The 13665-nt window shown below is 37.5% G+C and overlaps 1 protein-coding gene across 9 annotated transcripts in view; it reads left to right on the forward strand.

The window, feature by feature from the left end:
• The window catches only part of SUF4 (zinc finger (C2H2 type) family protein), a 28529-nt gene extending 18975 nt beyond the window's left edge, over window positions 1-9554 (forward strand). For 2 of the 9 annotated variants that reach the window (XM_006878545.4, XM_088860588.1), the window contains 5 exons: window positions 4823-4946; window positions 5869-6317; window positions 8223-8377; window positions 8535-8588; window positions 9203-9554. In XM_006878545.4, coding sequence (XP_006878607.1) covers window positions 4823-4946; window positions 5869-6317; window positions 8223-8377; window positions 8535-8588; window positions 9203-9280 — 860 coding nt within the window. In that variant the 3' untranslated portion in view covers window positions 9281-9554. Of the gene's footprint in view, window positions 1-4822; window positions 4963-5868; window positions 6318-8222; window positions 8378-8534 lie in introns of all 9 variants that reach the window. The other 7 variants (XM_020668078.2, XM_088860585.1, XM_020668082.2 and 4 more) reach the window with 5 other exon arrangements.
• The last annotated feature ends 4111 nt before the right edge of the window (window positions 9555-13665 follow it).

Genomic DNA, 13665 nt, shown 5'->3' on the forward strand with positions numbered 1-13665 from the left:
TACAAAATCAAATGAGGTGTTAAGATGCCACGTAATAGGTAAAAACCAACCTCCTCATGAAAAGTTAAAAGTAAAGATGGTGGATCTATGGTCCACCCAAATAAAATTAGACCATCCAAATATTTAACAAATTAACTAATTGAACTCCATGATACAAAATTAAGTGTATCATATATAATTGAATAAATCATGTGTAATAATTTAAAATTGGTACACATAATATTGTAATGCTAAAATTTATTACTATTATTATTATTATTATTGTTATTATTATTATTATTATTATTATTATTATTATTATTATTATTATTATTATTGTTATTATTATTATTCAGTTTTAGAAAAATTAGGGTCATCACATTCTCCCCCCCTTATAGAAAATTACTCCTTTAAATTTTTTGTACGTGTTGTTAAAAAAGGTGGGGGTATATTTCTCGGATCTCATCTTCTCGTTCCCTGGTCGATTCCTCCCTCGAATGGTACTGTCACAATACACGGACTAGAGGAATCTTCTTGTTATGTAACACTTGCACCCTCCTCTCCAGTATTTGAATTGGTCGCTCAATGAAGGTTAGGTCCTCTGTGATTGCCCATCAGTCTGGTGTGAAAGGCAGTGCTAAAGGTGGGTCACGTCCCTAAGGCTAATTGCAGACTAGCCCAAAATCTAGAGGTAAATCGAGTGTCCCTGTCAAACACAATGCTGACCGGAACTTAATGTAGCTGACCGGAACTCCATGCAACCTCACTATCTCCTTGATGTACAATTGGATCCAAAGTGTAGGTTGTGTGGATCGGTAGAAAGTGAGTAACTTTGGTCAACCAATGCAGAATGACCCAATACTGTCATACCCTCTAGGCAAGCCGGAGACGAAATCTATAGAAATGTGCTCCCATTTCCACTCTGGCGGGCTTCTAATGCTCAGCTTTTACTAGCTGGTATGTTAAGCACTTAGATACAAATAGTGCTACCTCTCTTTTCATGTCATTCCACTATAAGGTTTTCTTCAGATCCTGGTACCTCTTAGTACTCGCAGGATGTATAGTATAATGGGAGTGGTGTGCTTCTTCCAAAATAGCTTTCTTCACACTCTTGTCGTTTGGGATGCAGACCGGACCTTTGAATCTTAATAAATCATCATTACTTATAGAGAATTCGTCTCTTTTTCCCAGCTTCATCTCTTCTATAATTTTCATAAGCTAAGGGTCCATCTTTTGTGCCAATCAAACCTTTTGAATTAGTTGGGGTTTCGCCCTTATGTTAGCAATCATACCTACTACCCTATTAAGGGCGGTGTCGGATGCCAATCCATTATCTCTTCTAACATCTTCATCTCTTGAATCATTAGATGAGCCATAGATATCATGGGTTTCCTGGTTAAAGTGTCTAGTACTACATTAGTCTTACCCGGGTGATATTGGATGGTACAGTCATAATTGGTCAACAGGTCCTTCCATCTCCTTTACCTTGTTCAACTCCTTTTGGGAGAACAAATACTTGAGGCTTTTATAGTACGTTAACACCTCAAATTTGGCTCCATAGAGATAATGTCTCCAAATTTTTAGGGCGAATTTTGTAGCCGCAAGCTCCAAATCATGTGTTGGATAATTTGTGGTGATCTTCATTGGCGATATTTTGGTGTATTCAAAGAGTCAAGACGAGCATGAATAACACCTGAGAGAAGTGCTTCAGACTCTGAAGTCAAACATTGTATGCCAAGTTGAGCATGTGTGAGTTCTGGCTTTCTAGTGTGGCCTTTCTTGGGCATATTGTTTCTAAAGATGGAATCGTTGTTGACCCGTCAAATATTGAAGCCGTGATCATGTGGGGAAAACTGACAAACGTTACAAAAGTTCGTAGTTTCTTGGTGTTAACAGGATATTATAGGCTCCTTATAGAAGGATTCTCGAAAATAGGTCTTCCTCTGACACGACGGACCCAGAAGACTGTGAAGTTTGTATGGTCAGATGACTATGAGAATACCTTCCAAGGGCTAAAAGGGAGACTAACCATGACTCCGATACTGATCTTACGTGAAGGAAATGAGGACTTTGCAGCTTGCACCTATGCCTCTCACAAAGACCGTGGATGTGTGAGAATGTGATGACCCTAATTTTTTTGAAATTGAATAATAATAATAATAATAATAATAATAATAAATTTTAGCATTACAATATTTTGTGTACTAATTGTAAATTATTACACATGATTTATTTAGTTATATATGATACAACTTAATTTTGTATAATGGAGTTCAATTAGTTAATTTGTTAAATATTTGGATGGTCCAATTTTATTTGGGTGGACTTTAGGTCCACCATCTTATACTTGTAACTTTTCATGAGGAGGTTGGTTTTTACGTATTACGTGGCATCTTAACACATTTGATTTGTATTTTGACACCTCTTAATTGAGGTGTTACAATAGTCTCTCTCTCTGTTAAACACATTTTTCATGCGCTTTATACGCTCCACTCTCTCCATCAAAAATTGACACCTCTTAACTGAGGTGTTACAATACTCTGTCTCTAAATTGAAAATAAGACATTTTATGGGATTTCTCTCTCCTCCTCCCATGCCGCCTTTCTCATGCTTTGTCTCTCTCTCATCCGCCGCTTGTCGGTACCCCGCCATCGTCGACGATGCCTCTTTGTTGTTGACGAACAACAGTAACAGGAGCGAGAGCAATGGTCTCTAGCATGACTTGCTCGCATGTGGCTGGTGGCAGAATCTGTCTTCCATTTGATGATGGACAACAGTAATGCCCCTTCGCTGGGCACAACGTATACGATGCCTGGACAATACTTGCAGGCTGTTAAAGATGATGCAAAAAATAGGAATGTGGGATAGTTAAGATAATGGGAAGTTATGTCTATCTCTCTATGTAAAAGTGGAATGTATGGGTAGTTATGATAGTGGGAAGTTATATATCTCTTCACGTAGGTAATGGGTAGTTATCCAACGCGTGGGTAGTGGCTAGTTTTGTTGTAAATGCCTATATATATGGGCTCCATATATTGAAGTAATGTGTGCCTGTGGTTGTAGATATAAGCAACTTATGGAGGCAACCAATATGTAATTGTACGTAACCTATGAATGTGTTTGTGTTTATCTCTCCAAGAAAGAAAGTGAGTGCGTGCTTTCAATTATCAGTGGTATCAAAGCCTTATCCATAAAATTTCAACATGGTATCAGAGCTCAGGTTGTGAAGAGAGCCAGGTTGTGAAACGGATCGGGCCAAAGGGGCCCAAGTCCTGCCCTGGTCAGGATGGGCTTAATAGATTCAAGAGAAGAAAGAAAGAAAAATTAGGAAATACACAGGGCCTGGCCGGGCCAACCTGTTGTGGTTTAGGCTAGAATGGGCTCTGCTAGCCCACATTTTGTGGCCTAGGCCCTATTTTTTCAGCATGGGGCCTATTGGGCTGCATCAAGCTGACTGCCCAATATTGTGCCGGCCCAAGCCAACAATCACCATGTTGCCATGGGTATGGTGTTGGTCAAGTGATGTCATAGAATTATCCAAGGCAAGGCATAGGAAAAGTGAGCTTTTCTATTCACTACAAAAATCTACATTCAATCTTAAGATTTTAAAATATTTAAAATAAGTGAATAAATTACCTTTGATGAGATCCAATAGGAAATGTGGTTTTGTATGTCATTTGAGGACAAAGGCCATCATCAATTTGGAACATTGCCTTTCCATGCAAGCCTTTGCATGTTTAAAATTGAAAATGGTCAACTAACTCTCAAAAAATAAATAAAGAAATAAATGAAAGAAATTGTCAAAATTCAAGCATGCAAAGAAAATTCCAGTGTAACACGGCTTGCTTGCCTTTAGGGGATTTGATAGGCTTGAAACTTGAAAAAATATGATTTTCTGGTTTCCTTTGGTCAAAGAAAAAGCAAATATTTAGTTTTTTGTGAAAGGTAGCTGGAGCAATTGTTAAGAGGAAAATATGGCTAGAATTGTTCAATATCCGATACAAAAATGAGTTGACTCTCTTATGAAATTTGTTGATAGGGCTCCTAACAACCTAAAAATAGGGTGAAAATTATAAATTTTACTAACATGGATATCATTTCATATATTGAGAGTCTCCTAATTGGAAGAAGATCATGGGAATGTCTATGAAATGCAAGCTGATGTGCGGTGGAGGCACTTCCAAATATGCTTCATTAGTTAATTATTGAGTTCAAATGTTTTGAACATTAAGTCGTAAGGTTTTCAACTGTTTTGAACGTTAAGTCATAAGGTTTTCGATTGAATCTGTGCCAGTTACTCATTGATACTGTTTCTAACACTATCACCAAAGAGTACCCAGAAAGAAACCTACTGTCTCGTATCCTTTCTGTGCTTCCATCTTGCACTGACTAATAGTTAGAATCTTCAGAAGTAATCACTTGTCTCGGTCTAAACTAGAAGTGTCCACATGTGTTTCAATGCTGATAAACGTTGATGGCACGAAACAATTTAAAATTAAAATTTCAGGGTACAATTATTTTGTCACATTAGTCTATGTATTTTTCATCTTCTCCAATTGTTATGTCAGATTATTTACTCAAGGTAAAATTTCCATTATTATCCGCAAGTCAGTTTTATTTGTCTCTACTGTATTAAATGGAAGACATTGTGTTTCATGCAACAAATTGACTGTTCATTGGACATTTGTATTTGAATTCTTGCCTAAGCTGTATATGGACAGATGATTGTGATCATAATTTTGGCATCTTGATGATGGTTATGAGAGTATAAGGTGATAAGCGAATTGGATTTGTCTAGAAGAGTGTATTTTGCTTCACATCTTATTTGAAAATGGTTTTGTAGATGAAGAGGCTACAGCAAAATTCTCCAAAGTGGAGGTTCCCCCCACCAGGCTTGGAGGCATTCTACCGGGGTCAGCAGTGATTGGCCTTCCCCCACAACCAGCTTATTCTGCTGGACAACAAAAGTAAGAATTATACCTGGTAAACTTTTAAGAACCATTCCCATCAGTTTTGTGCTGGCGAATTCGCATTTTATTTGGCCTTATTTTTTAATATGAACCATTTTGGGAAAATCCAAATTATTTCTGACCATCAATTGATAATGATCACCAGACTTGGTGTTGCACCCCACCTCAAAAACTACTTTTGCATTGCCTTCTGTTGAGGGTTGGTGTTAACCAAACTTGGTGTTGCACCCCACCTCTTCTGTCTGGTGATCACCAGACTTGTTTTTTCACCCCACCTTAAAAACTATTTTTGCATTGCCTTCTGTTGATTTTTTTTTTCTTCTTTCTTTTTTTGTTGCTCATTGGGAGCACGGGGTGGTGGTGGTTGGTTGAGGGGGCGTGCTAATCAACTTCCTAATTATTCTCTCACACTCTGAAATCAGTTCTCTCATAAAAAAAAATGATTTGGAGCTCAAATAGTGCTCCATATCCTACACGATCCCAAAATCATATTGGTAGCATCCATTCCCATGGAAGATGCTTGGATGCTTTTGAATCTCTCTATCAAATCAAACTTGGTGAGATTTGGGACTTTTGGATCCCTCTGCTCCTGAAACGTGGTTCTTGAGGTGTGGTGCAGCACCAATTATGGCGTGCCTGTGGGAGCAGACTGTCATTCACCATTCAAAAATTGCACTGGAAATCTGACTTCGCATCTTTTTAGTTTGACAGGGTATTGACATACCCTACTGACGAGAATATATGAAAGTTTCCAAATTGCGCATTTGTTGTGTATCTATGGGCAGATTGTTCTGCTTCATCTTTATTATGGACAGTTTTGTGGCATAACATTGATGAGGTTCATATATCACCTGCTTGATTCATTGAGTTGGTTGTTTGAATTTATTGACTGACGCATGTGTTTGTGTGCAATTTGCAGCAGTTACAATGCCACCTCCATACCAATGCATGTTCCACCTTACACTGTTCCTACTTATCCCCAACCTTGGTTTCCACAACAAACACCGGTTGCTTTAACTCCCACTGTTCCTGTGCTGCCACCACGACCCCAAGGGCAACCTTTGTTTCCAATCCAGAATGTAAAACCTCCTACTAACCCCACACCATTTCCAGCATCATTCCCAATTAACCCACCTGGATTGCCAACTTCAACACCCCAACCTCCTGTTTCTCAACCTTTATTTCCTATCAGTAGCAGTAGCAGTACACTCAGCCTAACTTTACCATACCCGGCTGTCACACCTCCTATTAGCATCCCCCCAAGTTCTCTTGCAGAATTAAGAAGTACAATTGATACCAGTGCTGTCTCAAGCCCTGTCACGGCAACTAGCTATGGTGGAACAGCTTTGCACTCTCTGAGTACCCAAGGTTAGAAATGCTTTAAGTATCAATTAAATTTTTTTTCTTAGGCCTTCACAACATTGCATCTTAAGCTGCAATATGGAACCTTAAGCAGAATAGCGGCTGCCCCTGAGGCATCCCATCACACTTTGTGGTCTTTTGGTTCATGAGCATCCTCATTTTGGTTCGGGGCCTGAGGGAGGCCTTGTGTGCCCTTACGTTGCTGGGCTCAGCAGTTCCATTCAATTGGGCCTGCTGCTTGAGGCCTTTGCAGACAGCTAGTGTGAGGCATTAGCCTCTAACTACACTGGTGCATGCAGGATGAGACCTTCACCCTTATCAGTATGCGTGGCATGGGGCTTCCCTCGGTGCCAGTGATCCAGGCTGCATTGTGTGGCCTGCACAGGGCATTGTATGGGCAGGCATGTGAACAAAATTTTAAATGATATGGCAGTCCTTTACGGACTAGTGCTAGTTTGGAACTTGGAAAGAAAAAATTGCCTTGTTCACAATTTATGTTTTGTTGGGGGTTGGTGCTCTTGACTCGGTGGTTATGGTGTTAGCCTCACTGTCCAATATCTAAAGTTTAAATACAGGCTAACATACTAAAAATTAATGCATCTACTGTTGAATTTTGTAAGCTAGATATAATAATAGTCGTTATAAGCAACCATGCTCTTTGCTGTGATGAAGATATTTATTGGATCAGTCCTTGGAGAACTTTTTTCTTCATTTTGTTGATTGCTGATTATAATGCATGCTAGATGTACAGTGCAAAGTATGGGAGCATAATAAATTTGAGTAAAAAAAACTTGCACCCCTTCTCTATCCACTACCTTTCTAGCTAGTTCCATAATCTCATTCTTGATTTCTGTCCATAATCATCTCAAGTGCTAGTGCAATACATCAACCTGAATTCAGGGAGTTTTGAGTTTGGTACTGTAGTAGTTAGGGTGGGTCTAGAGTTCCAAAATGGTTTTATGGTCATGGTTGATGAAGCTATGGTTTGTTTTTTATTGCTCAAAGAGGAGTAGAGGGGGTATGGCACTTTAGTTTTGGAGGGATGAAATCATGGGAGGTTGTAGAGTTGATCATCCTTATGGAGTGTTGGTTGTGTTTCTGCCCTTAGTAGAGGGACAGATGGAATAGTGTGGAACTTATGATCTGGAAATTTTTTCTTTTTTAAGTCTTTCGATGGATCTGTTTGTGGTTCCCTGGGTGTGGAGGATCTCCATATTCCCTAGGGTGGTGGCCATTGACTAAACTGTCAATGACAAAATCATTATATAAAATCAGCATTTATAAAAAGGTGTGGTTTGTTTAAGTCTGAGGTCCTAAACAATCAAAGTAAGGCGCATCTTGAAATAGTGTCGAAAAATGTCAGTACTGAAAATCTTTTTTATGGTCTGAAAATTTATTTTCATCTCTAATTATAAAATTTAAAGCTTCAAAATAGTGTAGATCGAGCAGATGTACGAATAATTGATAATCTTGAAAATTGATGGTCCAGAAAATGCATTACTAGATGTACTATTTTCAAGACTTGAAATCGATTTTTTTCATATTTATACATCTTGAGGTCGAGATGATCAATTTGAGGATTTTTGGGCATTGATACAACCTCTTCTAGTGAATTTTTGATGTGTGCTGTAATTTGATTGTTTAGGGCCTCACCCTTGTATAAACTTTTTCCTTTAAAAAAAGGGCCAACTAAAAAACAACAAAAAAGAGTTGTCAACAACATAGTGCATTCACACTTGCTACAAAGAAGAGGATAAGTGACTTTTATCAGTTGAAGGATGGCGTTCTACTCGTTTATTTATTGACTGATGAAGACACTAGAATTGTCTCTGATATTGACTTGTATTGCCAAATAGCTTCATCTGATTAAGATTAACTTTGTTTTCCCTCTAATTTTGGTTATTTTGCTAGGTGTTCCAATGACCAATTCTCATATGTATGCCTCTGGTCCAAATACTGGTGGTCCTTCCATCGGTCCCCCACCTGTGATAGCCAATAAAGTCCCAGCTTCTCATCCAGGCGCTAATGAGGTCTATTTGGTATGGGATGATGAGGCAATGTCTATGGTTAGTTGGCTGATCTTTGCCCTCTTGAACTGTTATTTGATTTTTGCACTTTTCTCTTTGGTTGTTATTTGATTTGCTTTTGCTTGCCACTTTTGTGTATCTAAATTTGTAACTGTTTCATATTTGGTGGTGGCACTGTTTTCTTAAATTTGTCTAGGAGGAAAGGAGAATGTCTTTACCAAAATATCAGGTGCATGATGAGACATCACAGGTAAGTCACCACTATCTCATTCCCCATTCATTCCAATGGATATGCAAGTTGCTTTGCTCGGCAAATGGATTGGTAGGCTGTTCTTTTCTGCTTTTTGGTTTATTTTTTTAAGGGACAACTTAAATCATCTCTGAGGACCATACACCATCTGCTATTTCCCTCTTGATAGCTGAGAAGGCAAGTAATACATATCTAAAATAGTACACTCTTGTGGAATCAATTCTCCCACCTCCTCATAGTATAGTGTGGTGAGAAGGATCCACAGGCTAAACTCTATAATGTGTCCAACATTCAAATATACTTGTGTGGAGTATGAATGTTTTCTGTTTATACTGGAAATTTGAATTGCCATTTAGTATTCATCTCCCTCTGATTTTAACGAGCGTGGGGGTTTGGGTGAGACGAGAATATGGCCAACAGGCTTTTGCAAATTCGTAGCATTTGTTGTTATCTTTTTTGGTCACTCGTGCATTCAGGCTTGGCACAGGTCAGCTCTTATTCAGCTTTAGAAGCTTGGTATTTTATTGCATGAAGAAAGGTTTTTATCATGAATGATATGACATAATTTTACATGCTCTCTGATAATTTATGCTTGGTCATTTTTGTTGTTTCAGATGAACTCGGTTAATGCGGCCATCGACAGAAGGATATCAGAAAGCAGGCTGGCTGGTCGGATGACATTTGGACTATGAGAGTTCATGTTTTTTCTTGAGAAAAAATGTTGGTCTCACTAGCAGGGTCGATTTTCAGTTGTTTTCCGTTTCATATTAGTCCACCTCTGTTCGAGCCAACCAGTTTATTGTTATATGAAACTTGTTCTTTGTCGGAATGGTTAGGATTGTAGGACACCATGTGAACTACAGGAGAGGCATGAGACTGATATTATTTATGGTCGATTCATGTGGACGACTGCTAAAGATTTGCTCATCAATTTTGCTCCTGAAAAAATGTGATATTCCAATCAAAGATGCTCTCTAGTTAATTCACTCAAAATTGTCATCGCCATTAACATGAATGTTATGGAAATGACTTTTTGAGTCATTTTCGTTTTGATCTGTTAGGGCTTCTTGTTTCTCTCCGCCGTTTTACTATATGATTAACCCTCCAGTCTCGACGATGTTATTGATGTGCGGGTTTTCTCATGCAACATAATGCCAATTCCAAAAATGTAGAAGTAGACTGTTGCAGTAACTTTGCCCTGGCAGACTGATGAGGATCTGTTGTTTGTTGTTTCGGCCTTTATGTCGGCACTTGGATAGTTTACGGTATGAGTAGTGAAGAGCAAAGTGATGATACATGTGCACTCAAAACCCATTTTCTAGCCCATTAGGTATGATCCATGTTGGAAACCGGGCGATCTATCCTGTAACCACTTGGTAAGATTGGAACTGGCCAGTTCGGGTTTTGGGTGGTTCTGGTGATCGGTCGGTATTTTAACAAAAAATTTCAAAAGAAATGTATATAAAATTTCAAAATAAAAAATTTGATTTGTGATACAGTTTTTAATATTCTTTACATTAGGGTAAAGATTAGAAATTGTGTTGGTCTTTAATACTCATTTTTATATTTTTGTACTTTTTTTGAAAAATTTTAAAAATACCCCTTGGCACATGCGCAAATCGGTTCTTTAAAATCCAAATTTTTCATTGATTTTCAAATTTATTTGAATGGATTTTGTTTTAATCATTCTTTATATGTTTTTTCATATTTTAGTAGATATTTTATGTATCATTTTTATTTTTTTGAACAATTTTTTTAGCATTAGGGACTTGTCCGGTTAGAACTGTTGAAGCGGCCAGTTTACCGGTTAGGCCGGTTAAACTGTACCTGGACTTATATCCGGTTAGCTGTTCCAGTTCGATTTTGTGAAAACTGGGTATTTGACATGTGAGCTCATCTATTGATCACGTTTTGCCTAAGGGAAATAAAGTTTAAGCAGCCATCAGCAGCTTCAACATGTGATTCGCCGACCAGTCTTCTTGTTCATCATGTCTATTTTGTACTTTAGGTAGGCGTTAAAAATTAAGCTTAATTATTTCTACATGAGGAAGTACCCATATTCCATTTACTCTCCTTTTTAGCTTTCCATATTATCCTAATTTTTCTAGGTTCTTCCCATCTAAGCTCGTCATGAAACAACAATGGAAAATATTTTACCGGGAATGCACCATCTGACTCGTCTCCAATACTGCGTAATCTTCCTTTTTAGGTATTCCCACTTATAAATACCACTAATCTTTTTTAATAGACAATTTAACAGAATTGGATAAGGATTCCAGGATCCTATTCTTAAATCATTTCTCGCTTAAATAAGACTTCTTAAAATACCCTACAATTTCTCTCCTTTTAGATTTCCCATGGAATGGTTGCCCAAATAGCTTTCCATATTATCCTAATTTTTCTAGGTTCTTCCCATCTAAGCTCGCATGAAACAACAATGTAAAATATTTTACCGAGAATGCACCATCTGACTCTTGTCTCCAATACTGCGTAATCTTCCTTTTCAGGGTAATACAGATCTTCTTTAGTTCCTGTAACATCTGAGTCAATTGTGAAATAACTACATCAGAAACCATATGATATCCCCAAACAATTTCCCAATTCTTATCATATACCCTTCCTAATAAATATCATCTATTCTCTCTGGACTTCCTGCTTATACACAAGTCAAACTAATTTTTGGAAATGATTCTTCAACGTACTATTTCCTAAACACTTATGCAACCAGAACAATGTTCTATTTAGTTCTGGCAATGGCCGGGCAGCCTGTCCCTGCCCTATCCAGCCCTAATGGGTAGATAGGAATTCCAGAGCTTTTTTTTTTTTTTTTAGGAATGCCAGAAAAATCAATACGAGGGTAAGAAAGAAGAGAAGGAGACTGCTTTACATGAGAAAAATAAATTTTATTCTTTACTCTAAAATTGAGTGGAAATTGTAAAAAAGTTCCGACAATGATCCTTTCATACAATGAGGATCTCTCCAATTTTGAGGCCTAGTTCTCTTATTTGGTTCTTGGGGTACCACTGCCTCAGGAACCAGGCGAACAGGAACATTTGACAGAGGTAAGGGCGGTTTCTCCCACCAAGATAGGTAACTCTGAGTGCATGAAGGCGTGCTTCTCTTCACTAATCCATCCTTCTTAGAAAAATGAAATGAAATAAAATAAAACAAAACCTTTTCAAATCAGCCCCTATTCTCACAAATTTTCAAATAGCCCCCTTTAGTTAATAAAAATCCTCCCCTTTCATTTAAATTTTGCAAAGGCGCCAAACTTCTCAGGGCAATCCCAGAAAAATACATCACCCCTTCCAAAATTACTTAGGGCTCCTTGGTCAAATGAGGCTAAATTAAGACCAATCTATTTCTATAATTTTCCCTTCATTTTTCAAAAAATTCTTTTTAGGGCTCCTTGGTTGTATGAGCCTAAACTGCCACCACTCTATTCTTTCAGTGCAACTTGGTGGTATAAGTCTAAACTGCCACCACTCTATTCTTTCAGTGCAACGTGGTGGCATGAGCTTAAACTACTACCACAATTTCAGTCAAAATTCTTCTTATTCTTGGCATCAATCCAAACTACCACCTTCAATAAAAGATCTCCTCAGTTGGTAAGAATCCAAATTGCCATTTTCAATCAAATTCAGTAAACTCTATGCATTAGGGTAAACTGCTAATTTCATTAATTCAAACATATAACCATATGACATAAAATAAACAGGAGCAAATGTCCTAAGCAAGACATTAAATTGCCGTCTTCCTCCATCACTACATGACGTTAAACTGCTTAGTTGGCTCTATGGTTGTATGAGCTAAAATTGTTAACTGAGCCATTTTCAGATATCTCCCTCTTTTCAAAATATTCTTTATAATTTTATAATTTTTATTTCTTAATTTTGGTTCTTCATTTTAATTATGTATTTCTATAATTTATTTCTTAATTTCTAATTCTTAGTTCCAATCCCTTGAGTTGTATTTCTTAATTTCTGATTCTTAATTTCAATTTCCAAACTTCAAATACAGAAGTAGTCCTGGTTTGGATGTTTTCAAAATTTTGTGCCTCGTTGTTTTTAAAAACTTAATATATTTTGATTTAAATTGTAACTCAATGCTCAGTTCTGTTTCTAAAACTTCTCCTTGTTTTCAAAATTTTTCTAAAATATTTTCAGAAACAAAAGAGTAGAGACTAAGCCTTGCAAACTCTTTTGATGCAAGAAATGTTGATTTAAGACTTTGAATCACCTTTAGGAGTCCTTTCTCAGCAAGGAAAGCTGAGAAATAAGAGATTAAAAGGAGGAAGTCAATTTCAATTTTACCATCCATTTCATTTTATCAGGCTTCAAAATTAAGAATGAAGGACATGGTGAATCCAGAGCAATCTCGACATATACTGCCAAAGAGCACCCCAGAGAATGCTCAGCCTGTAAGCCCTAGATGCATAAATTCCTAGGCAGGCAACCAAGATGGGTGGCAGTCAATGTGCTGACGAAATTGAAGGGACAAACACCCTCTAAGCATTAGTTCTAAGTTTCTAAGTCATTTTTTACCATTCATTTTATTTATGACTATATGTATTTATATCTTTGCCACCCCACCTGTTCTTCGAAAGGCTGGGTGCAGTAAAGAGGAGTAGCTGTAGACATCCCATTTTTGTAATTGACATTTTTCTTAAAGTTTTGAATTTCAAAAGCATATGAAATGAGCCCTAGATAAGCCTTTTTTAAGCCCTAAGGGCCATATTAGCCGAGTACACTATAAGGCACTAAATCATAGTTATATCCCTACCGAAAACACACTAAACTGTAGTTAGAATGCCTAGAAAATCCAAAATATTCTATCAAAAACACATTTTAGAAGACTCTGAAAAAAAAACTGGCATGTTTACAAGTGAAAAGGAAACATAATATGTCAAACTACCAAACAACATGAAATGTGAGCTAATATAGCAATTTCTGATCACCACAATCACAATCTCAAAGAAATCTATGCCAGCCTGGTTCGATTGTCCTTTGCACTGGAACTTACAGCGTGCCATATAGGCAATTTGTCTTGCAAGTTGTGGCATGAACATCTACCGACT

This window comes from Amborella trichopoda, chromosome 3, assembly GCF_054954075.1.
Source record: "Amborella trichopoda isolate Santa Cruz 75 chromosome 3, AtrichopodaSantaCruz75HAP2 v2.0, whole genome shotgun sequence".
Lineage (NCBI taxonomy): Eukaryota > Viridiplantae > Streptophyta > Magnoliopsida > Amborellales > Amborellaceae > Amborella > Amborella trichopoda.